The sequence below is a fragment of the Tubulanus polymorphus genome, chromosome 9, assembly GCF_964204645.1.
Source record: "Tubulanus polymorphus chromosome 9, tnTubPoly1.2, whole genome shotgun sequence".
Classification (NCBI taxonomy): Eukaryota; Metazoa; Nemertea; class Palaeonemertea; order Tubulaniformes; family Tubulanidae; genus Tubulanus; species Tubulanus polymorphus.
In genome coordinates this window covers 5,305,571-5,332,388 of record NC_134033.1, presented here as the reverse complement: position 1 = coordinate 5,332,388, position 26,818 = coordinate 5,305,571, and the positions used below count along the sequence as shown (strand labels likewise).

Here is a 26,818-nt window from a genome sequence, read left to right as displayed (position 1 = left end):
AGTATGGGCGTATCTTACTTATAAAAATGGCATTAGGGCCTATCCACGAAAAAACGACATATATTCGATTTCGATGAACGGGCAGATTTTCATATAAAAGCGTGATTGAAATGAAATTGATTTACACTCATCACCTCTACGAGAGGTATGTATTTACATTTGTAAAACATAACGTAAAATATAGAATAAGCAATAAAATTTGACCGAGACAAAGGAACACAACACCTGCACCGGTACACAGACATCTTCACCCGTCAAGGGATTCGAACCCACTACGCTAAAGCTGTTCCAGCGAGTTTGGGAGTGATACAGGACCCCTGGCAAGCGAGGATGGTACACAGAATATGTTGATACACAGACAAATGAAGTTGTTATGTACCAGCTACTTAGTAAGAGCTAAATCGGCTGGCAAGTTTAGATACGTACGTTTCAAACCAAAATTTATTTTGGCGAGTTTATGAAAGCAACACCTTTTATCATGATGCAGTTCGTTCCAAAAGTAATTAATGTACTCAGTTTTGGAGAGACCGTGACCAACACCGTGAAAAAATCGCTTTCATTCATTTATTTAACACTCAAACCCATTACAGGTATTGGACAACACAAAAAATTACTAATTTTATGACACTGTAGAAAATTTACAAATTCGATGACAAAATAAACTTGTTTAAATGAACAAACAGAAATAACAAAGTAACTAACTTGGACTATAATATGCATAGATATCCATGACAAAGGGTATGTTTATTCATGTTGGTACGTAAAATTGAAATCTATTCTAAGAGCTTGGTCGTTTAAATATCTCAGAAACATTTGTACCGATTACGATTACGATTACGATTACGATTTATTTACACTCCAACCATTTCCATGGTATATGGAGGAAAACTATTACACATGTATATACAAATATTTACAAAACAACACTGAAGTGATTAGAAATTTAGAGAATGAAAACGTAACGAAATATATATATACATCAACTATTTACAATACTATATATATACTATTGGAGGGATCTATATACATCTAAGCCGGTCTTATTGAATTTAGCTAAGTTGACCGTTGGGTTTTTCAGAATATCAAGGGTATTTAAGGTATTCAAATTCAAAAAGTTTTTGCGTTGTTCGTTAAGTAAGGTACAGTCTAACAGAAAATGGGATTCGTCACCTAAAGTATTACAAGTGGGGCATATTCTATCGGCTCTGTCTAAATGAAGGTTTGAAAATTTGTTCACAGGTAAAATATAGGACCCGACCCTAAATTCAAATAAAATAGTTCCTAAGTCATCACCAAGTTCTATTATATACTTCTCTAACCTAATATCATTTTTATATTGCCTAAAGTTAGTGTATATCGGATTAGTATTTATGGCAGATAAAGTTTCTTGAAGGTGCTGGTCACGGAGTATCTGTTTATTCGTTTTGAAAAAGATTTACTGTTAGTCATGAATTGCTGCGTCCAAATGCAGGACAAACCACAGTCATCAAACGTTTTCTTTATATATGATAACCAAGGGCTCTTAAATTTATCCCTTAAAAATAAATTGAAAGATATTTTATAGAGAATTGAATTAAGTTTGGTTTGCTTTCCAGATACTGTTTTAACCCAAAAGTTAATCATCCTGCGTCTAACATCTATATTCAAAGGGTAACGTCCTAGCTCTGATAAAACTTGTAAGTTGCGAGAATATTTCGTCACTTTCATTAAGATTTTACAGAAGAAGCAATGAATATTTTCTAATAAATCAAGATTTTCGTATCCCCAGATCTCACACCCATACATGGCTATTGGAGCAACACACGTATCAAATAATTTAAACATAACATCTATGGGCAATTTCAAACGTCTGCCTTTTTGAACGATCGAAAACATAGCTCTGATAGCTTTATCGTAAAGATACTTTTTTGCCTTAGCAAAGTTACCATTCCAATTGAATTTTACTCCGAGATAAACATAATCTTCATACCTCTAACTCTTGATCACCAAACATAAATTTCGAAATCGTTTTTATCCGGGATTTACTTCGCGCAAATACTAGTACTTTAGTTTTCTCTGAGTTAACAGTGAGACCATTAGCCGCGCAATATTCAAATAAGGTATCTAAGTGTAGCTGAAGAGATTTCTCATCCTCAGCAAGAATAACTGTATCATCTGCGTATAGTATTATGAATAAATTCAGTAAAGTATCAATATCCTGATCACGATTCAAATTTAGTTTTTCTATAAATGACAAAGTCGGTTTTCCACGATCAATGAAAAATTCTTCAATGTCGTTTAAGAATAACGAAAAGAGGATAGATAAGAGATTTTCGCCTTGTCTTAAGCCTCTATCAGCTGCAAAGTATTGTGAGGTGCAACCATTTAATTCAACACATGATTTTATGGAGTTATACATATTTTTGACCACATTGAAAAAGTTTCCATTAACATTGTTAGCAATTAATTTTCGCCATAGGCTAACTTTACCCTACAAATCGAGTCGAAAGCTTTCTTAAAATCAACAAAGGCGCAAAAAAGACTTCTTCCCTGACAAAGATACAGCTCTACGATTGTTTTAAGCGTGTAAATATGATCAATGGTGGAATATTTCGATCTAAAGCCAGCCTGGGCTTCACTTATAATGTGATTCGTATCTAGAAATGTTGACAATCTTTGACAGCTAACTAAGGTAATACCTCTAATTATCAGGATTAGAGGGATCGCCATTCTTTTTGAAAATGGGTTTGATGACGCCTATAGACCACATCTCTGGAACATATCCTGTTTTAAGAACTAAATTGAATAATTTTTGTAATATATCAACTAAAAACGGATACTGACTAACTCCCAACAGCTCATTCGTGATTCCATCAATGCCTGGGGCCTTATTGTTTTTGAGTGTACCAACACCCTCAGGTGCTGCTATATTTTTCGCAGCGGCCGAATGGTACACTAACCCGGAAATAGTATAAAGCCAAGGACTAGAGGACTTCGAGAAGAAGTGACAAACACTCGTCACCACAACGCTTGAAGTAAGCATTTTATCTCTTTACTTAGAACAGCCTGGACGATTTTAAATGACGTCCAGGCATTATTTTGTAAATTATGTAACAATTTTTTCTTGCAAATAAGAAATTATAAGCCTAAAACTAAAAAAGACAAGTAGCCTACTTGCAACCTGACTGACTGAGTTGTTACCTAATCATTAAATCGTTGCCATTGCATTGGTGTTGGTGGTGGTGGGAAGCTTTTATAATCGACCTAGATATGGGCCCAGTTTCACGAAAAAGTTTAAGCCTAAAACTGTTTAGTTTGAATTGTTGTCCTCATTGAAAACATGAAGACTGAAGTAGGCCTAACCAATATAATGGCAATTAGGCCTACACCAAAAATTTGAGTTTAATTTCTTTGTGAAACTGAGCCCTGTAGGCTTACCAGGGACGACAACAGACAAGGGCCAAAACACTACTGTTGGGTAAGATTCAAGAATAGGGGACTAGGTCGTTAGGATTAGTTCCCTAATCTATTTAATTACTAGGCTAGGCCTACTAAATATTTAATTGCTATATTCCCCTATTCTTAAGTCGCTCCAGTTTTAAAGTTATCGAATTGAATTTCAGATCTCGCGGCTCAGAGTCTCGAATTGTGATCTATCGTAATGTCGTCGGTCGTCAGACAGAATTACCATGCGGAATGCGAAGCAGCGATCAATAAACAGATCAACCTGGAGCTCTACGCGAGCTACGTTTATTTGTCGATGGCTCATTATTTCAATCGGGACGACGTCGCGTTGAGCGGTTTCCACAAGTTCTACAAAGAGAACTCCGACGAGGAGCGCGGCCACGCCGATATGGTAAGATTATACTAATTACTAATTAGTCAGTAACCGGACTCTGTTTTAGTCAGTAACTGGAATCCGGTCTAGTGACTACTGTTTAGTTAGTAACTAGATTGTGGTTAGGTGGGTTAGTCAGTAACTGGTCTGTAGGTTTTAGTCAATAACTGAACTGCAGTTTAGTCAGTAACCGGACTATTGTTTAATCAGTATCATTCAAGATTGTGGTTTAGTCAGTAACCGGGCTATGGTTCAATCAGTAAAACTAGACTTTGTCTTCTTGTCAGTAACTGGATTGTGTGTCGAGCCTATATGTTGTTTGGTTCATCCTTAAAGACCTAGGCCTAAGACAGGGTCCCTACGACTGTCTCCTTTTAAACTCCAATTTTGAGGGTTTAAGCGATTAAAATTTTTTGTCTGGTTTGTAGTTGGATAAAAGGTTAATCGATATTATAAAAGTTGGACATGGATTATTAGCCCACTTGGAACTTAAGTCCTAGCGGGCTATCGCGTTCACTTTTCGTTCGTCCGTCTGTCCGTAGACGGAATCCAGTTATTTTGGATTACACATGTATCGAGATAAACAATATCGATTTAAGAAGAGTCGACTGTAATTGGAATATGAAGGTCATGTAGACGCTTCCTCGAAATTTGAAATTTTCTCTCTTTTCGAACTCCTTATAGGGTCTATCCCGGAATGATTGATCCGTAGAAAACTTGTATTTTAATTTCAATAATCTACATAATGACTCAAACATCTCAACGATTTGTTACAGTTGATGAAATATCAGAACATGCGCGGAGGTCGCATTGTCCTGCAAGACATCAAAGCCCCAGCTCAGAGCGAGTGGGCGTCCGGTGTGGCCTCGCTCGAGATGGCGCTGGCGTTGGAGAAAAAAGTCAACGAATCGCTGCTGGAACTTCATGCGATCGCTTCGAAACATTCCGACGCTAATCTGACGGATTATCTCGAAGGTAAGCATCGCTTTATGTCTCCGTTCTACTCGTGGCGAGTGAGAATCCACCAGGTGTCTCTAGTGAGCAGTAGGGTATCAACTACTGCGGCAATATAGGATTCCACTTTTGGCAAGTGAGGATCCGCCAGGTGTCGCTAGTGAGCAGTAGGATATCAACTACGGCAATAGAGGATTTCACTTATGTCAGTTGAGGATCTACCAGGTGTCGCTAGGACACTAATTACTACGGCATTAGAGGTTTCCACTTGTGAGAGTCGCTCGCTACAGTAAACTTCGCCTAACTTGGACGAACTGGGACCGTCTTGCCAGAGTTCAGAAATCGATTACATGATTTTAAAAATGTTCTGTCTATAGAGCCGATAGCTAAATTTCGACGCGACAACTTTTTAATTTCGACCCCGTTCCTCAGTTATGAGGTCATCTTCGAGGTCATGTCACTAGAGTTTTTAACGTCTAGTTCTGCCGCTAGATGACTAACCCCTTAATCGGCACCTAACTGGATTTGTAAGGCTCCCTGTCGATCAAGCTATCAAGGTTGAAATAAAGTCGTCGTTGTTTGTGTATTATTCTGCAGGTGAATTTCTGAAGCCGCAAGTAGAGTCGATGAAAGAGATCGTCGATTTGACGACACGAGCGAAACTAGCCGGTGTCGGATTAGGAGAGTACATGTTCAACAAAGAACTGTTGGAGAAGTCTTCGTAACTCGTTTGCAGATGCGACATCGATCTCAGGGAAATCATCTCCGTCGAGGCCAATCTACGCGAGAGCATGAAAAAGCCGCCTTCGTTTCCGACCGGCTGTCTGCGGGTCTGTTTAAAGTCTTGCGTCTACGCAATTAATTTACTTTACACTCATAGTCACAGTCATCACTCTGCTATTTAAAGCTGGCTGTATCGGGGTCTCCTCACATGTGAAACTCAACATCGGCTTAACTCTTTCAGTGTTTACCATAAGATGCTGGAGATGATTGGATGAAAATTTTGAAAATTCAAACCCAGTCGCATATCATTAAGTGCGTCATGGTGCGGTGTATCATTAGTTACTAATTTAATCTTAATATAAGAAATGGCACTGCAGTGCGGTGTATAAGCGAAGTCCATTACCGACTAATACGTCGCACTGCAGTGTAGATTCATTGAAAGCGTTGAGAAAGGCCTTAACGCAGGATTTCATCTCTCGTGTAGATTGGTGTTTTCAAAATGAATCGGATCATGATACCAACGAAATAATTGTTATTACAATAAAATATATAACGAACATCAAAATTCGGGGTTCGAGGCCCACGGAGTACTCGTTTTTGAATTTTACTTCATACCAAAATTGATACTTTTTTAAGAACGTAGTATCGAGGCCCCGCCTTGTGATTGGCGTCCGGCAATATTCGTGTCCAAAAATGTTTCCTACCGAATAGTTTAAAGTGACACTCCTCCGTATTACTCAACTCAGCGAAGTATTTACAAAATTCATTAAAGACGCCCGCATTGACAGCGATATCCGAGAGTTTGATAGTACGGTAAACTTCACTTAAGTCCAGATCTTTTGACTTGAAGGCGATATCAGAGTTAGATCTTTGGTAATCAAGTTCAAATAGTTGAAAATCCATCGAAGCAAAAACAGTACCTCATTTCCCAATAAGTATATATATTTATCCTAGCTATTAACGTTTTCGGGAGTTACATTTTTCTCTCTTCTGGCATAGCGCAAGTGATTAAATTTTCATATACCGGTATTTATATAGAATAAATAACGGCTCTGTTTGCAATTAGCTTCATCTTATTTCATATAAATACCAGTATGATATGAAAATTTACTGTTTTTGCTTCTATGGATATCCGAGCTAAACGGTTTTGTTTTTACCTGCCGAGATGTTTCAATCGGACTTGAGCGGAGTTCTTGATTATACGTATCAAACTGGACAAACTTAATTAGTAGATTATCATTATCGAACAATCATGTCATCGATCATCGTATAGAACTTTGTATATTTTGTATGCGCGCGCTGTTTTTGGAAATATTATTATCGGTACTTGCTTCATTATTATACACTGCATTGAAAATATATTGAATAAATTTGAATTAATCAATATTCGTATCGCGGTTTTCAATCAGTTTTGAGATGTCTCGTAGACACGTGCCTTTTCGACTTGACTATGCCATATTGGTCGCCGAACAGTAACGCAATAAGTGATCTATGTAAACAGACCTTCCATGTTCGTAAATTACGCGATTATCTTTTTTTTTTAAAGTCCAGTGCGCCCCTTTCATCCCCATTAGATAACCAAGCATTGATACTTATCCATCCGGCATAGGTATGCGGCTATTCCACGCATAACTTCCGAGTTACGATTTGACGGTCTATCGTCATGTGTCAGACCAAACCACCCGATGTCCGTAAATTTGTAGTTTTCATGAAGAAATTAAGAGTAGTATGACATCAAATGTAGTACATGTAGTTTAGGCTGAAAAATTGATACCTTGTGTTTGTCATTTCGGCTAAGGTTAAAACTTGCAAAAATGATTATTTTCTTGATATTTATTCTTAATATATTCCTTATTTGAAAATCTGGCCCCAACGAGAGACCAAATCTGAAAAGGTAGTACAGTCAGCCCCCGATATACCGCCCACATCGGTGCGGAACGATTTTGGCAGTATAGAGAGTATGGCGGTATATCGGGGTTTTTTACTATCTATTTGAGAAAACCTGGCGGTATATGGGAGGTATATCGATGGTACATGTACTTTACAGTAAACTCTGTAAGTTCAACCCACGGTTAATCCTCAAGAGCTCAATATCTATCAAACATGATGTTTATCTAGAATTTTCGAAGGTCACTGGCAGATTGTCAAATATTGAAGACTGAAAATTTGTAAACAACAAAGAAAACAGTTGTTATGACGCACTTAATTTGGAATGGCGCACTTAATTTGGAAGGGCGGATTTGGCAATTGGTGTGGGCTTCTGGTTTAGGACAAAATTCTCACCACTGACAATTTGGTTTTTGTCCTTCTAGAAAAAATTTCCATAATTTTTGGAGAGCACAATCAAACTATTCTAGTCCACACAGTCGAACCCATAAATCCACCTACAACTGATGTTCAAAAAGAATTTTTATTCTAAGATTTTAAGGTATTTTCATTTCTGTTGAAAAGGTTTAGCTAAAACTTTAAAACGTTTAGAATAAAAGCTTTTTAAAAGACCATCAATTGTGGGTTCATCGAGCAGGACCAAATGTTACGGATAGTGGATCCAGACAGGGGCACAAGGAGTACGCCATGAAACAAACCCTGACCGTTAAATTCTTCATTGGTCTATTACTTTGCCCAAGGGCGGATCTGGGATTCTTTGAAAGGGGTGGACCTTGAAATTCGAATGGACACTTAATTTGAAAGGGCAGATTTGGTAATGCGAGGGCTGCAAGCGAAACATTGGTACGCATTGGTAGGGTTCTGGTGGCCCTTCCCACAGAACATTTGGGGCAATCAGAGGGGCTTCTCTTGTCCTTATCAAGATCTATTTGGATTTATTTTATAGTCTTTTAAAATTTTCTTTCCAAAAAATATTTTTCGATGGGCACATTCGAATTTTGTAGGGGGTGGAGCATTCCACCCGGTCCACCCCCTAAATCCACTGTGTTGCCCGAGATTTCCAGACAGGTTTCCACTCGGCGGCCACCAGTCTGTATTAAGCCAATTGGATGGGTTGTTTCCTACCTACTTGCAGATTGCTACGCATCTGATAAGCAAGAGAGAAATAGACCGCCGGCCGCCTAGCGGGAACCCGTTTGCCCAAAAATCTTGGGCAGTGTAACAGATGGGTTTGTGTCAGCGCGAGTTTTGACAGCAGGCAATAAAACCCTGGCAAGCGAGGACGCAACATCAACTCGGACTTCACCTTTTACCAATTTTGCCACGGTCCAGAGTCGGGCAAGGTTTACTGTGTACAACATAAGGTTCAGCGAACTCACTAACAATCGATTCAAAAAGTTGGCAAATCAAAGATTCTTTTCACCACCACCAGTTTTTAGAAACAAACAAATCGATGCAATGCGTCATGTGTGCATTTTATTTCATCATTTTTTTCGAATTCAAAACATATACGTACATAATTATTTATTTCGTTTTTTTTGTTTTGTTCACGATTATAAGAAATCGTTTGTTTTTTTGAAATATTTTTTTCATAGTTTTAGTTTTTATTCTACGCACGACATACGAACAAACGAATGGAAACCTTTCATTCGAAGTAAAACAGCTCGTTAAAAATTCATTACATTATATCTAAATATTCATATTCGATTATATACATATATTTCATAATAATAGTAATAGTAATAATGATAGTGATAATATGCCGGTACCCCAGAAACAGTACCCGGGATGAGCGATTACCAGAAAAATATTTACTTCGCTCTCCGCGTTCGACAGTCAAACCGGCTTGATCCAGATCAGTCGGGACCGGATCATCAGAAATCTGAATCAAAACATTGTATTTTATGCTCATTGACGTATACGTGGTCCAAAAAACACAGTCGACCCTCATCAAGGCACCAGAAAATCTGTTCGTTACAACTGATGGTTCTACATATAGCAGAACCTCGTTACAACGAACTTCAGGCCCCAGAAATTGTTACAGCGAACTTCAGGGCACTAGAAAATCTGTTCGTTATAACTGATAGTTCTTCATACAGCGGAACCTCGTTACAACGAACTTCAAGAGTCCAGAAAACCCATTTGTTTTAACTGATAGTTCTATATACAGTGGAACCTCGTTACAGTGAACTTCAGGGCATCAGAAAATCCGTTCGTTAAAACCGATAGTTCTAATAGCAGAACCTCGTTACAACGATCTTCATGCCCCGGAAAATGTTACAACGAACTACAGGGCACCTGAATATCTGTTTGTTATAACCGGTCGTTCTGTATTAAGTGAAACCTTGTCACAACGAAAGAGTTCAGAAAATCTGTTCGTTGTAACTGATAGTTCTACAGTTCTACATTCAGTAGAACCTGGTTACAACGAACTTCAGGGGATCAGAAAATCTTTTCGTTAAAAACTGAGTTTGTTACATATCCAGTATCAAATTATAAGAATTCGGAACGAAAATATTGATTTTTGATAACTGATGAATGGTCGTTATAACGAGATTCCACTGTAATCGACTATATCGCGATCAAGCCAGTTTGACCGCGCGCGAATTCGTTCATGAAACATTGATTAGATTCGAGGATTTTGAACTGTCAGCCCGCGTCGTAAACCGCCGACCTCGACCCGAACTAACGACGACGATAAAACGATTAGAAATAATATCCCGGCTAGATCGACATCCGGTATCCGGATCAAACCGGATCCGGCGCCTCCTCGGAAAAACAGTTCCAAATCCGACCCGAATTTCTCGTTCGATCTCGGAAAAAACGCGCTCAAGGATGTCGCAGCGCCCTAAAACTGAAAATATTCCTCAATAACCGAGATACGATGTTGACGGATGACTTTCGTGTGTTATAAATCGGGTTTTACAATTCGAATAAGAAAACGGCGTCCATCCCGGCACTACCAAGGTTCGGACACGGCCACTAGAGGGCGCACGTGTGTGGTACACGTCTCGCGGAGAAATGGTATAATAATTCTAGATTTAAAAACCGTCATCTAGTACAGTCGACGCTTTCGAAAACGATTGCGATGAGAGATGTGTTTTTTTTTCGGCGTATGAAACGATGATCAATGTCGGTGGCGATGATGACGCGCGATTTATCAAAGACGGCCGTCAGGCAGGCGTACGACGAATAATGGACGACTATGATATGATCGTAAGTTCGTTGTTCGGTACTCAATCACTCAAGTCATACAGATGGATGCTCGGGTTTTGCTGCAGTCATACGTCGGAACATGCGAGGCGCTTTCGCGAGACGACTTGATTTGCCGCGATAATAAGTTTGCCACGGGCAAATTTGGACCAGCCCCCAACCGCGGGAAAAACGCTCTGTTTTTCGAATATAACAATCATATCCAATAGAAATTCACCGAGCATTTTGTTATAGGCCTAACAGAGTTTTTGTTAGGGCATAAAAAAGAATCGGTACATCAATTTTTGATTTTAGGTAATTGCCCCTTTTCGGGTTTTATCTGCCGTCCCCAACGCGGCCCTGCACGTACTTCATCGACGGCGCGAAATCAAATCATCTCACGAAAACGCCTTCTGACTTCTCCCGGTCGATGTAACATCGCTACGACGACATAGTTTAATTTTAGCACCGCGCGCGCACACACACGTTATCATAGGATGGATGTTGGCCCCAAAATATTTCAAATATCGTATCATACGTATAAACATACATGTTAAAAATGACATCTACGCGTGTGTACAATAAATCTCAATCAGGGTCCCTAAAGATCGGTGATTACGGAATTCAAGGTGCTTTTTCAAGCAGTTTTCAATCGGAAAATTTCAAATTTCGAGGAGTGTATGCGTAAGTTTCATAGACACCTCTCGGTAAACCATTTAATTCAGAGGAATCAATACGTTTAATAACTGCTGGTAGGCCCAAGACCTGAACATTTTGTAATAGCCAAATCTCAATATTGCATAATCTATTTTGTAATTGGGCCAATATCTCAAAATTCAAGGAGTTTTCAAGACTTTTGTTGGACAATTTGATTAAATTCAAGGACATTCGAGCACCTTGATATTACATTTTTGGTTTAAGCCCTAGAAGGAGTTTTCAATGAATTCGAATCAAGGAGTTGTTAGAGACCCTGTCGATATCACCGTCGAGTTGCCGACCTCGGCGAGCTTCGGTAATCGCGTCGACGAGTCACGAGATAAGCTAAACTGCAGGACAGTTTTTCGGAATAGAGTCCGGATATAGCGAACCATGCTATTGAACCTGGTCTCTGTAGTTCGGCCCAAATTCCAAGATGTCCGATGCTTGGAAATGCGTTTCGACCGACCTATTGCGCGCTCGGTCATTAGTCCCGACCACCTGTCGACTAATTACGAGAACTGAAGTTCATCCGGGTGGTGGTCAGTCTCGACAGACGACGGTCAAAGTTGCCCAGTTATATGGATATGGCTTAGATACGAGACCATCTTAAGTCTGAAGTCGATCTAACAACTTAAGACCGGTTTCAACCTTTAAGACCACTTTGGAATTTAGGTCGTGCAACTTGGTTTCAATTTACCGCGACATTATAGTTGACCGAGTAAACTAAAACGCACACAGTTCAAGTCCCAAAAAAAAATTTGTCTTGCTTCAGAGTCCATTTTTAACAATTCCTAAAAATTCAGTGAAATCTGATCTAATTCCGAATTCTGATGACCAATTTGAAAAGCCAAAATATAAATTTCTACTTCTTTGTGACGTTGAACTTTTAGTTTAGGTTGACCAGATGGCACAACATTTTCTTGGTCGCGGTAAGATGATAATCGACAAATTTCACAAAGCTGTTTTTCTGATCTCGACGGTGATACGAGCTTGTACACGTATAAACTTAAAAATACACGGATATCCGTAAAAACACAGTTCACATACATCTCAAAAACGGAAGAAAAAACTTAACTTATTTTATAACTATTTTTCGTACAAGCATACATATATATAAATATATATATATATTTATATATATATATTCGTAGGAGGTTAGACACAGATAATTATTACCGAAATTTTGATTAGACAGAATAAAAGGTGACAAACAAAACGAACGATGATTCAGAGGTGGATCTAGGAAAAATCGGAAGGCCGGGTTCCAGAAGAAAAGGCGTATCTCTGGTAAAGCAACCACGTCGATAGCCTGCAGTTAATCCCTGCCATCAGTATTTGATATTCTTTTAAAGAAATTAACCGCAAAAAGATCTCCGCCTGGACGAAAAGGGCAACCTTAATGAAAGGCAGGCAATACAGGATTCCGCTTGTGGCAAGTGAGGATCAACCAGGTGTCGCTAGTGTGCAGTAGGACATCAACTACTCCGGCGATAGAGGATTCCACTTGTGGCAAGTGAGGATCAACCAGGTGTCCCTAGAGTGCAGTAGGACATCAACTACTGCGGCAATAGACAATTTTACTTGCGGCAAGTGAGGATCCACCAGCTGTCGCTAGAAAAGACATGGTTCCCAGCACCCCAGAGACAACCCCCTAAATCCGCCCATTAGAACCAGTGGAACTCGATTTACGTTCTCAAAATATTATGATCATTATATATTCTCATTATACGACCAAAGGCATAGGGATCTGTTTCGACTATAAGTTTAAAAAAAAAAAACGCGTCTAAATGAAGAAAGAGGTGGACAAAAATGTACCGCTTACAGGCTGGTGATGCTTATTCGGGAGAACTCGTTTTTTTTCGCGAAAAAAAAAAAAAATTCCATAAATTTCGTTCTTTTCCTTCACCTCAGAATGTTAGAATTTCGAATGCACCATCAATCTCACCTCCGAAATATCGAATCGCTAATCAATATACTTTGTTTGAATAGATATATCGCTTTTTTAATTAGTGTAAATGATAATGTTAACAAACATACGACACATAAGCCGCGATCACACGGAGAAGATTTGGCCCGGGCCAAAAATGCTCGTGTGATCGCGGCTATAGTCTTTCAACACCCGTAGTAATATCAATATTAATATGTTTATATATATATATCTTTATGCAAGTGCTTCGTTAATGTTCGTGTGCTAATTACGTAGCGTAATATTTCGTTAATTAAAAACTCCGTACGTTCTCGTATTAAAATCTAATAAAACAATACTAGAGATCGTTTTAAACAAAATTGGACCATAGCCTACAGTGAACTACTGGCTACTGAAAACGATAATAACCCTTCCATTGCCGACTTGTTATTACTCTATGCTAAGGATAATTTGATTCTTTTAAAAAATTCCACCCAAGGATACGGTAAAACGGCCATACCACTGAAAAGCGTTTACACCGTGGTGCCGTGTATCGTTAGTTACTTATAGTTCACAGTGTTTGACATGTGCTGCCATATTTTTTTTAGAGACATACAATACAATAACTAACTATATCAATACACCCGATGCGACGTACCGACAAGCCGAGCTCATCAATTTTATACACCGCACTGCGGTGAACACCCGATGTGATGTACCGAAAAGCGGAGCTCATCAATTTTATACACCGCACTGTGGCGAACACCCGATACGATGTACTGACAAGCAGAGCTTATCAATTCATACACTGCACTGTGGTGTACACCCGATGCCACGTACCGACAAGCAGAGCTCATCAATTAATACTGCCCTGAAAGGACTAAATTACTTGTCTAGGTAGATATAATCTGTTTACAGTAAACTGCTTCATACTAGGTACCGATCAAGACAGCAATTAATCTGTCTGGTTAGAAATATTCTGTTTACAGTAATCTGCGTCCTACACGGTACCGATCAAGACAGTAACTAACTTGTCTAGGTAGAATAATTCTGTCAACAGCAAACTGCTTCCTACTCGGTACTGATCAAATCGGTGAAACACTTGTCCCAGTAGAAATTATTAACAGTGCATAGATGGTTTTCGATATTCCGTTTTTTTTTTTTTAGTAAGAAACGACCCTAAACATTGACGTACCGATAATGAAACGCACTCTAAAAGGGAGATTCTGATCTTCTACAACGCAACTAAAATCTACGACCGTGCAAATTATTCTTTACAGTCGATTCAATTATTGGCAATTAGGTTATGATTTATGGTTCATAACCGTGCCTACGCAAGTGAGGATAGGGTGCTAGTATTCACCTTTTTTTTTCAAATTCGCTGTCTAATCCGGTTAAAAAATCTCTGGTTAAAAAAAAAAACATACGTACACGCATACGAGGGATAATTATTGATTGAAATAATTCATTTTTAAGTCGGTTAAATTCGGCGTTCATTTGAAATTAAGGATTTTGTGCTCGCGCCCCAATCCCCGGCAGGACGAATTAACGACTAGCGCGAAAACTCGATTGTTTGTTTCGTAAGATCGCACGACAACAGTCATCGAAGCATCCATTAAAAACGACACAAAAAGAAAAATATTGAAATTCATTCTCGATTCAAACCCTAATTGTATATCGCTATATAAAAACTTCTCGAGAACATAATGTCTGCCTGCATGAAATCCCCCTATGACATCATCTAACTATTACACACCGCAACATCAACATTTGGCTTTCTATTTTGAATTGCGGTTGAATGAAATTTGACGATGTCGTAGTTGTGCTTACGAAGGCGGCCATTTTTTCCAGATGGGTCTATAGCGTGGATGAAAATGATGGTGTTTTGATATGTTCGTTTGCGCTGTGATCGGCTCGAGTCAAATTGTAAACAACAAAACTGTCGAACTGGATCCACAGTGGAATTAAACGTACACGAACTGTGGAACCATGTCCAGAGTGAAATTAAACCCACACAACTGTGGAACTGGATCCAGAGATGAATTAAACCCACACAACTGTAGAACTGGGTCGAGACTCGAATAATACCCCCGCGACTGTGGAACTGATTTTAGAGTAAATTCAAACCCCGGCAACGGTAGAAATGAATCCAAGTCAAAACAGTTTTCGTTTCACTAATTCAAGGAGATCAAAGTAAGTACATACACATAACGAAAGCCTAACGTACTAAGTGAGCGGCCAATCGTAGAACAGAGCATACCGACTCGGCCAATCACAGCTCACTATATATGTATATATATATATATATATATATATATATATATATATATATATATATATATATATATATATATATATATATATATATATATATTTATATATATAATATATTATATATATATTCGATGACGACGACGATGGTCGAAGAACCAAGTTCACAATAAACGTAGCGGACATCATTATCCAATAACTCCATAAAACGTAAAACTGAATTTTTTCGAAATAAGGGGAAGGGGTTCAATATACTTTCAGACACTGTCGCTCACGTCGGAATTTGGTTATCATACTACAATGCATCGTTTCAATAGAAATCGACAGGTCACACACACTTTTCACGATCGAAACAGTGCGCGCAAATTTGCTTTTGCTGTTTTCGTTGTTTTAACGCTAAAATTCATTAGGCCAATCATTTTTCAAAGTGCTACGTTGAGTGTAAACTTAGCAGATGATTTTGATGATCGGGGAGTCGACTTCGTAGTCGCGCGCATACTTGATCGACTTTGAAATCGAGTCATTGAATAAACGACTGTTTACTCTTCTCGGAACCGACCGATTTGGACGCTTAAGCGCCGGAGATGATTTGGATATTTTGGGAAAATTCCACCCCGGTACGGTGTATGACCACTATATTGTCTTCGCACAGTGCGGTGTATCGACATGCTTAACCCTTCCAGCATTTCCTACACCGCAGTGCGGTGTAAAAATCAGTGACGGACTCTGCTAGAACACCGCATTGCAGTGTATTGATGTAATAAATAATTAGTTTTTACATGTATAGGCCTTTCTACTGAGAGATGGCAGCATATTTCAAAGATAGTGAAATATTAGCAACTAAGGATACACCGCACCGCGAAACGTTTAGAAATGTTTTCAAATTGTCTCCAGCGCTTTCGGATATAAATTAGTCGGCGCCGAAAAGGGGAAAACAAATCGAATTTCGACGCACGAGACTACGGATCCGATCGTCCCGACGTGGTACGCGCCACGTCGGAACGCCCCCGAAATACGATGAATCGGCGATGTCGTTGATTTTATTATCGACCTAACGCGTGGTGTTGGTGGCGACGACTGTACTAGATGTAACGTAATATCATAGCGGCGTCTTGTTGTCGCCGCCGAGCTTCTGCTGTTTGCGCGCGACATATTCGTTATAGCCGATTGTCATTTTCTCGCTGCGGTAACGCGTCAGCTTGATCGCGTGGCGCACGTCGTTCGTGATCGTCGTCTTGTAGCCGCCCTTCCTCAGCAACGAGTCGATCGTTTGTACCCTGTCCCAGCCTGCAAAATATACCGATAGAATACCTCGCGTGAATAGAAATACACGAAAAACGATGAGTCGCCGCACCGGGGACTGAGCTGTTCACTGTCGGGCAATGTATGCGACATGGGGTGGCGCCACGAAAAAATCAGTCCGAGGTAGACAAAGGATTGGAAAATAATTCCCAACGCTACTGAGTTCCCTGATTGTCAACTCGGTGAAACATTTAACGCAGTCTCAACGCTATCGAGTTCCCTGATTGTCAACTCGGTGAAATATTTACAGCAGTCTCAACGCTACCGAATTCCCTGATTGTCAACTCGGTGAAATATTTACAGCAGTCTCAACGCTACCGAGTCATCTGATTGTCAACTCGGTGAAATATTTACAGCAGTCTCAACGCTATCGAGTTCCCTGATTGTCAACTCGGTGAAATATTTACAGCAGTCTCAACGCTACCGAGTTCCCTGATTGTCAACTCGGTGAAATATTTACAGCAGTCTCAAACGCTACCGAGTTCCCTGATTGTCAACTCGGTGAAATATTTACAGCAGTCTCAACGCTATCGAGTTCCCTGATTGTCAACTCGGTGAAATATTTACAGCAGTCTCAACGCTACCGAGTTCCCTGATTGTCAACTCGGTGAAATATTTACAGCAGTCTCAACGCTACCGAGTTCCCTGATTGTCAACTCGGTGAAATATTTACAGCAGTCTCAACGCTACCGAGTCATCTGATTGTCAACTCGGTGAAATATTTACCTGTTTGCCCCCGATTTACTGACCTTGTTCAGTAGCTACCTCTGGAAGATAGGTGGCAGTTTTCTTCTGTCCCTTCTCGTTGTTGAATTCGATTCTAATTCCATGAACCCCGACCTAGAAATATTGCATCAAGTTGAAACAGTGATGTCATAGTGGGGGATATCGGGCAACCTTATTTGGTGGAAGGCTGTTTAAGTTCATCTGTTTGGTGCTTGATGACGTCATGCTGGATTTATAGGCAGGAACATAGGTCAAAATACCAATGTTATTTGATGATGTCATAGGGGGAATAATGGAGGCAGCAATATTTCCATAATACTCGAACAGGGTCGATTGATCAAAATTGATGATGTCATAGGGGGATCTACAGGAGGCCGCCGTTTATCTAAAGTACTCAAACTATCAAATTCGATGATGTCATGAGAGCATAGAAATACGGCTAATTCCGTAAATTCCCATATGACATCATCAATTTTGATCCGTCAACCCCGTGTTACACATATATAGGACAAGCCAATTCCTCGCCGTACAAATGTAAGTATCATGGAAATGCGGCTGCCTCCAGGGGGATTCAAGATCAAAATTGATGATGTCATAGGGGGATCTACAGTAGGCAGCCGTGCTAGCGCGTACGTACCTCCCAGTCTTGATAATTTTTCGCGTCTTCGAAGTTCGTCAATAACGATACCGAACAGTAAAGTCGATTCAGTTCGTCTTTTGCGATCGGGCTGAATCTGCTGTCCTTCATAGCGCTTGAAAAAAATGAAAACGAAAACAATGATCATTTTCTTCGACTAACCACTCCTCCGCCCATTTACGAATTGCCTGAGTTTTCCCTGATTTGTCCACGCGATCACGCGAGAAATGTCTAGGTGTAAAACTTAACAATTCATTCATCATTCATCGAATCACATACTAAAGGAACGCATGGTCAATAGCACTATCCGAATTCCCAGATTTTAGTGCGTACAAAATATGTCAATTTCCCTGATATTTCCAGATTTTTTTTTATTCTTCGATTTTTCCGGGCTTTCCAGCTCAGTGGTCCAGGCTATTCTGGACTGTTGTAACGATACCATACGATCAAATTCGTAAAAAAAACTTTGCCGGATTTTATCTAAATCAATGCCGATTTCTAGAGTTTTTTTTCAGATTTCAAAGTCAGCGGGGACTGAAGTTGATCTAAAGTTGGTTAGCGTTAAACAGTGGACAGTTGAACGTGAAAATTAGATAAAAAGTTCACTGTTTCAATGGATTCTATCCGAAAACTGAGTCCAAGATTTCGTCATTTCAAATTTCTCCGAATATCCTCCGTGCGTTACCTGGTAATGGCGTATTCCCTGAGGCCGCTGTGAAGATTCATAGCGGAAAATGTTCCGATGCAACCGCGTAGACGACGGTCCTTACCGATCTTCCACGTCACGAACAACGGACTGAAAAACAAAAACAAAAAATGAAAAAACTCGATTCACGATAAACGGAAGAAACACTCGCGTTGGATTTGTCCCTACAGATCGGTCATTCCTAGGATACCAGGATTGGAAAAATTTCCAATTCCAAGGAAGTATCTGCATTCACTTTCGTCCCAATACCGTAAGGAGGGAGGGAGGGAGAGGGGGAGGAAATGGTCACTACTGTCTATCTCAGTTAGACGCTAATTTGGTGGTTTTGTATAATCTATGCTTTACATTAACTAGGCCTATAGCGTATTCGCTTTCTGATTTGGCAAATGCTTCACATGGATACAAACAAATCCGGGTTGAAACTGTACGATTCAGGTGTAGTTTACTGTAAATTACATAACCCTTTCAGTGAGTCAACACCGCAGTGCAGTGTATAAATTGGTGATGAATTTTGCTAGTACACCGCACTGCGGTGTATTAACGTAATCGGTAATTAGTTTTTAACTCTATTAAACATGGCAGCACCCGTCAAACATAGTTAGATTAGTAACTAACGATACACCGCACCGAGGTGAGACACACTATAGCGGTATTCCCGTTATTCAACATACTGGGATAGAATTTTTCAAAATATCTCTATCGCTACAGGGTATTAACTAGTCAGCACTGAAAGGGTTAATTAATGTCTTTTTCTCATAATTGAATTTTAAAGGATTTTCGGACATTTCGCTCTAAGTGAAGGAGTTTCGAGCACCCTTTAAAATCACTTTCCATTCAGAACAAGTTCTTAAGGAATCAAGGAGTTGTAGGGACCCTGTGAGAACTTTTCAGGGAGAACTCTACCAAATACGGCCAACCACTGATAAATGTATCTAGGGGTCATTCATTTATTACGTACGCATAAAATTTTTCAATCCCCCTCTGCAAAATCAGCCATTTTTTCATAGGCCTATACATAAAGCATTACAGTACACAATTGCACTGACCCTTCCCCCTCCCCTGATGCGTAGGCAATAAATGAATGACCCCTAGGGTTTATTTTGACCAAGGCAAAATACAGATTTCAACCGAACAAAAACAAGGTCATTCCTAAATATAAGGGGGTTTCAAGGTAACGTCTGCACAATACTAATAAATGCATCATCACTTGTATATACAAAGTACTGCTAAAAAAGAACTACTAAATCGGTACTGCTTCATCTCATGAACCATGGCTTAATAAGCTAATTCTTAACCTATTCCGTAATCTAGGCCTCTGTATAACTACAAACCAAACGAATATCTGTTAATTGGCTGTTCATCAAAATTGAAGGAGTTTTGTGTATTTTACTCAGATTAAAGGAGTACGAAACTCCTTTAACAGTGATTTCAATATAGACGAGTGTTTTTTTAGCGCACAGGGAATCGTAGGAATCCTGTAAAACGCCGCATTCACAGAGATCAGAACAACTAGATGCACGCCGTTCAAAGAAACTCATCTTTAGATCTGCTGAACGCAGGACTTTTTTTGATGATAAAGAATGAACTTCAAGGTCCTTTATCCATCTATTTCTATCCCGGCTCGCGGTCGTGTGAGTTTGAGAGAGGGGGAGGGGGAGAGGTAGAGGGGGAGAGAGGAGAAAGAGAGTGGGAGGGGAGGGAGAGCGAGAAGGGAGGATAGGGAGGGAGAGCGAGAAGGGGAAAAGGGGAGAGGGAGGGAGGGGAAGGGGAGCGAGAGAGAAGGGGAGGAGAGGGGAGATGGAAGGGGAACGAGAGAGAAGGGGAGGAGAGGGGAGAGAGAGGTGGGAGAGAGGGAGGGAGGACAGAGAGATGATAAATCTATAAATACTCAAAATAGTTGAACCGATCATAAATAAAGATCAACATCCCGCCTGAGCACTTCATACGCGAGAACTCTCAACTGAACGCAGATGCCGCAGTGGATTTCTCAGTAAACATCTTTGGCGCCTATCAGCGTGCGGAAGCTGCTGAATTTTCCGGGAATATTTTTCTTCATCCGAGCCTGGCTCTCTAAGCCGCACTCACACGATATATCAACTCGAATATCGCTCACCAGATACACTGGTGCGAGGCAAAGTCTTTTAGAGTAGGGCGGCATTAAGGACACGCGGTGATAACTTTAACACCTAGGCTTAGCTATATGTAGTCAACGCTCAGATTTTAAGATCAGTCTAAAACCATCTTAGTTCGATAGCCATTCTTAAGACTAGTCTTAAGACATGTTCGGACTAAACAATATAACTGAGCCCATCACTTAGTTGTGCAGTCCTAGCAATAATGAAGGACCAAACATGGTCTAAGACTGGACTACTTTAGACAAAGTCTTAGCCTAAGTTGTAGGATTGGTTATAGAACAAAAACGAGCTTAGACTGGTCTTAAGTTGTTAGATTGACTATAGAAATTAAAATGAACTGAGACTGATCTTAACTCGTCAGATTGGTTACAGAACCAAAATGAGCTTAGACTGGTCTTAAGCTGTTAGATTGGTTACAGAACCAAAATGAGCTTAGACTGGTTATAATATGGTCTCAAAGCTGGCTGTAGAAAAAGGCTTACTGAAAGGTAAAACGTTTAAAGATCACTTAAACCACCAGCGGCAAAGATGAAAACCTATTTCGCGACAGAGCGCAGGGATCTTGCTATCTTCTGTTTCGGGTTGTCGCGCATATCGACGATTCTATTTTCAGCGCTCAGATTGAACTGCTGCGCGTGTAGTAGTAATATACACACGCACGCAGCAGCCGATCACGGTCGTCATCTGCCGGTGACAATTACTCCGGTTAAACCGTTGATCTTCGCTCGTGATGATTGGTTTGTTTTCGCTCGCTGACACGACGTCTGCTGATGGCCTTTTCGAATTTCCGCGAACTCGAGCCGGGCGATTCAAAGAAAAATCTGTTTGTTGCGACATTTTGACAAATTACACGATTATATACACCAGGCGTGTGTATCGTGTATCGGGGTGATGCCGAAACCCGGAGAGAAGCCGCTCTAATCCAAAACAAGGCCGCACAACCAAATAGGGTCGTAAAACTGAATGTGATGAACTCGCTGCGCAGCAAATTTCAGGATTGAATTGTTACTTCGAAAACCGCAAACTAATGAGAGAAAGAGTCAGGCACCAACGTCTAAGAGAGTTCTTTTTAAAATTTCTCTTCTGATATACAGATAGATCGCTCTATTCTCCGGTAGTACCGGTTAACTCGTTTTAAGTCGAGTGAAGCAGAATTTTCGTCGAAATATGTATTCGGAGAAAAAGCAAGAATTTTCAACACTACCTAGTTCCCCGATTGTCAACTCGGTGAAATCAAAAATGTACTTGTCGTGTACATAGGCAGTCCAACTGGCGGCCATCAAAATATGCTAGAGCCTGGCGGACAAGTGAAAACGACTAACCAACTTGCCCGCGAGTGAACATACTTGTGCCGGGTGAGAGGACAAGCGTTTAGAACGGGTTGAGGTAATGACGCAATCCTTTCTATCAAATGGTTTAAATACGAAATTCGGTTAGGGCCTAGCGCGAGGATTTTCCATTTTCCCACTGATAATATTTTATGGAGCTTTGCCTTGTATCGAATATAGCTCGACGCATTAACTATTGACAGGTTATCTAAAAGACCTGGTTACTTATATAGACGAAGGGCGTTGACCAAGTGTACGGGCGACATCTCTCTCCTAGAGAGATATATTCAAAAAACGATTTCTAAGAAGTTTTATTTCGTAAGCACACACACACACTGTACTCAGTCACATATTGTACACACTTGCGTGTGATATCGATGAGATCAATAACAGACTCTATAAAGATACAAGCGCATGCATCAGATCTATATGAAAATACGGAAATAAGGAATTTGAATTGAGTCCTGGTTAATCTAGTTTTACAGCTGTGGCGTCTATTGTTTCTACGCCTGCCCGCCCCCCCCCCCCCCCCGCACACCGTAGTAGTTCATATATCATAGACGCCTCAGATTCCACTTATCACATCAGCAGATCGATTAAAGTACTTCCCTTAAAAATGCTAGTTTGAATGGGCGTCCTAGACACAGTTCAAGTTGTGTGGGTTCAATACAACTGTGGATCCAGTTCCGCAGTTGCGCGGGTTCAATGCGCGCTTGGATCAAGTTCCACAGTTGTGCGGGTTTGATTTGATTCTGGATCCAGTTCCACAGTTGTGTGGGTTCAATACAACTGTGGATCAAGTTCCACAGTTAAATGCGTGTTTGGTTTGACTCTGGATCCAGTTCCACAGTTGCGCGGGTTCAATGCGACCCGGGCGGCAGTCCTGTGGGTTTGAATATGGTGAAAAAGCAATTGCAGTTTTGGCCTTACATTCACGAGGCCCTCAAAGTTATTCGAGAACGACATAAATTCTCTTCACCCTGCAGTAAATGGGTCCTGTTCTGATAGATGATTCCAGAGTGCCTAGCAGCTGCTCGGATATTACTTCTACCCAGGGAAAGATGACTGATACATGAATATAGTTAAAGAATGGGGGTAATAATAGTTTGGCGCGCATTTGAACAGACTCTAGTTTGGATACCTACGTTATATAAATTACACTGTTATTATAAATAGATCAGCCTCATGTGACGCTTATCAAGTGCATTATTAGTTGATAAGTTCAATCAATAGTGAATATGAACTTGCGATGACCTGCTTTATAGGTTTACATGGAGCACAGCTGTGTAAGCCGCTAGACAGACAAACACACTTTAAGCACGGTGCCTGGGGACTGTTGACATTGCGCAAAAAACATAGGCCTAGGGCACTGGATATTCAAAAAGGGCGCTGAGTGAACTACCTGAACCAGTAATTTAATTCGATCGGCTTCGATATTTTTAGCACGCCCATTTATCCGAAAGTGCTACTTTTTTTCAAAAAGGGTACGATTATGTTTCGAGATTCAAAAAAATTAGAAATCATTTTTTTTCGGAAATCAAAGTTTTAACTATTAGCTGCTGTCTCGCTGGATAGGGGCAATCTCTGACAGGGGAAGGTAAGGACCCTCACCTGCCATACGTCGTGGAATCCTCGTTTGCCACAGTTGCCGCGCGGGTAGCCTACCCCCATTCATTCGAAATTCTTGTTCAAAATTTTTGACTTCTTTTTTCTCAGAAAATAGACTCGATCTAGGCCTATATCACGACACGGCCTACGCATGCGATATTTTGATCCACAATTTTAATTTGTCTAATTAGTTGATGATCTACTTTCGTTAGGCCTCGTATGGATTAGGCGTGGCGACAGCCAGTCGAAGCCGATCAATTATTCATCTAAAATTAGAAATTCTAAAATCCCATATCAAGCGATGACTCAAAATTTAATCGAAACAGCTTTTCCAGACTATTGTCCTCATTCCTATCCTATGTAGGACATTTCTTCGAGGCTATTCCGGAAAGGTTTGAGTCATTAAAAAAGCTTTTCAGTCTATAGGCCTATTCGGGACTAAAAATATGTAGGCCTATATGTTACGGTGCAGGTCTTTTTGTGAGCCTAATGTTCTGCGATTATCTCTGAATCATCGAAAAACCTTCTTAGCCTATATTTTAGGTCTTTATGAGGCCTATTAGGTGGGGGCGGATTTAGACCGTGTCGCCCGACACAGTCGGAATTTTAAAGTGCCTTTTTATTTTTTCTCTGTATCAAAATTTGCCGTTGTAACCACCTGAGATACGCAATAGATATTTTTCCTAAATATATAACCCATGTTTCTTGACTAAATGCCTCTCAGAGATGCCCAGAAAACTCTAAAATGATAGTAAAATTTCAAAAATTTTGCTGATACGCCTTTCCGCCCTAAATTAAGAATATATGCCCTTTTTATTGGTCGACACGGTCACAGCATGTCCCTGGATCCGCCCCTGTTAGGTAATATTTTGAAACATCAGAAACGTTTGCAAGCCTATTTTGAGCTAGATGTAGATGTTTTAGAGCATATTCGTGAAAAGTCTGAATCCTTGGAAATGGTTATCAGCCCATTCAGGGCTAGGCCTAGAGTAGATCATGTTTTTGAGCCTATTCCGGGAAAGTCGGAATCATACAACGAGCTTTTCGGACTAAATTGAGCTAGGCCAACGTAGCTTTAGGTCTTCCGGCTTCCAATAAAAAAAACCCAACGTGCGTATAGGGGGGATGCAGGGGGTTCGGGCCATCGATCATTGTTGACAATGGTCCGCCCATATGCTGGCTTTATTAAGAAAAAGGCTTTATTATTGTGTTTGGTTCAAAAATAGGCCATTTAATTAAGCTGAAATATGTAACTATTACGAAACTATTACAAAAACTATTATGAAAAAATATTCTTTATTTTACTTATAACTTACAGCGCGAATAAGGGCTAAGTATGTAAGTTACTAAGACCTTTGTTATATCTAGTGAATTGCCATGGGAGTCTCTTAATTCTGGGGTTCAATTTTTTTCAGGGGACGTTTCCAATCTGACCTATTTAGGAACAAACCCACCCGACCTGACATAGGCTATTTCCTCGCCTGCCTGATTTCCAACTAAGTTCAATCAACGACAATGAATGCGAATCTGAACTGGAAATTACCAGGAAAGGTCATGGTGCACAATTCTCCTTGGCATTCATTAATCGTTTGTTTACGTACTTTTGTTGTTTACTAACGACACTGCTGCCACCCCTCTGAGCAACGAAATGGACTCACCCTTGTATGCTTGCCATACAGATCAAAACAAACAATCCTGCTACCCCTCAAATTGGCGAAAATGCATAGTTTTAGATGAAAATAGAGCAAATTGTTACTACTTTCATAACAGGGAATTAAAATGCAATTTTTGCCTTATTCAACAATTTCTGAAAAGTGTTGATTCCTTTGTTTAAAGAAATAAATTGCCATTTTTCAATTAATTATTTTGGGCAAAATTGGACCAGTGTTCAGAAAAAAATGGGCGCTTAAAACTTTTCGTAATACAGAAGTCACGTATAAGATCCCACAAGACCCACTGCAGAAGAGGTACTTTTTCGGCAATTTCAGCAAAAAGGAAGTATCGTTTGTCTGAGAAAGAAGTACTTTCCAGTAAAATGTGGACCCGTAAGATAACATTTTCGCAACGCCTTCACCAAGAAAAAGACATCGCAGCTCAATAATTCCCAACGGCAACGCGAACAAACTGTTGAATTTGCGTGACAAAATTGCCCACGAAAAATAAATAAATGATAACGAAATTTGGAAGGACTTTTTCATCAAAGAGAAGAAAAAGTGATGTTTGTCTGAACATTTCTACAAAAGAAGGACGAAGAAGTACTCGGCCTTGGACCGCTCTGAAAACAGTGAATCAGTATTTTTGATTGATGATGATATGATTTGATGTGTGGTCAAACTCAAAAAAGTAAAAAAAAAGAAAGAGGCGTTTACTTACTATCGGTCGTTAGTAAATGGAGGGTTACGAGGCGGGTCCGTGCTATTCAACTGACCCAACAATACATCAAAACAATAGTAACACATCTCCGCTTTCACGACGGTTGCTGGTGCTGATGATGATGCTGCCGCTGTAAATCCGTTTTGTTGATGATGGTGATGATGCTGATGATGATGTCCTCCTCCGTCATTGCTGCAGTATAAATGACCCCCGTTCTGTTGATGCTGCTGCTGTTGGTCTTTGCTGCAGTGATGATGGTTCGGGTGAACGGCGGCCGATCCGTTGCAGCAAATGGCCGGTAAAGAGTTGTTTAATTTCTGTTTTTTCACACCACAACAGCCAGCCGCCATTTTGTTGGAATGTTTCCTAGTTTCGTTCGAGCTACGTCCGCTAGGTGGATCAGGATTCGACATGCGCCAAATTGGAGACGTTGAAATAGCGCTCGCCTAATCCGGGATCGGATTGTAGACTGATTGTTGGTCAAATTCCGGCAACCGGTCTATTAAGCTAACAAACGCATTCAGAAAAATTAAATTCCAAAGCTAATACGATGC

The 26,818-nt window shown here is 40.2% G+C and overlaps 2 protein-coding genes across 3 annotated transcripts; one reads left to right on the top strand and one right to left on the bottom strand.

Annotated features, from left to right (window-relative positions):
- The first annotated feature begins 2,947 nt into the window (after positions 1-2,947).
- Positions 2,948-6,846, top strand: LOC141910760 (soma ferritin-like). 2 transcript variants are annotated; one of them, XM_074801540.1, is made up of 4 exons: positions 2,948-3,014; positions 3,603-3,835; positions 4,594-4,792; positions 5,369-6,846. In XM_074801540.1, exons 2-4 carry the CDS (start codon positions 3,641-3,643, stop codon positions 5,494-5,496), a joined length of 522 nt encoding a protein of 173 aa, XP_074657641.1. In that variant the 5' UTR covers positions 2,948-3,014; positions 3,603-3,640; the 3' UTR covers positions 5,497-6,846. The 2 variants fall into 2 exon arrangements, with proteins under 2 accessions (XP_074657641.1, XP_074657642.1); XM_074801541.1 differs by lacking the exon at positions 2,948-3,014 and adding an exon at positions 3,319-3,457.
- An 8,746-nt stretch (positions 6,847-15,592) lies between these two features.
- On the bottom strand, positions 15,593-26,702 carry LOC141910743 (uncharacterized protein CG5902-like). Its single transcript, XM_074801495.1, has 5 exons — positions 26,265-26,702; positions 18,800-18,910; positions 18,115-18,229; positions 17,501-17,591; positions 15,593-16,736 (listed from the first exon to the last, which is right to left on the bottom strand). The coding sequence occupies exons 1-5, from the start codon at positions 26,675-26,677 to the stop codon at positions 16,549-16,551; spliced, it is 918 nt and encodes a 305-aa protein (XP_074657596.1). The 5' UTR covers positions 26,678-26,702; the 3' UTR covers positions 15,593-16,548.
- Positions 26,703-26,818: the final 116 nt, after the last annotated feature.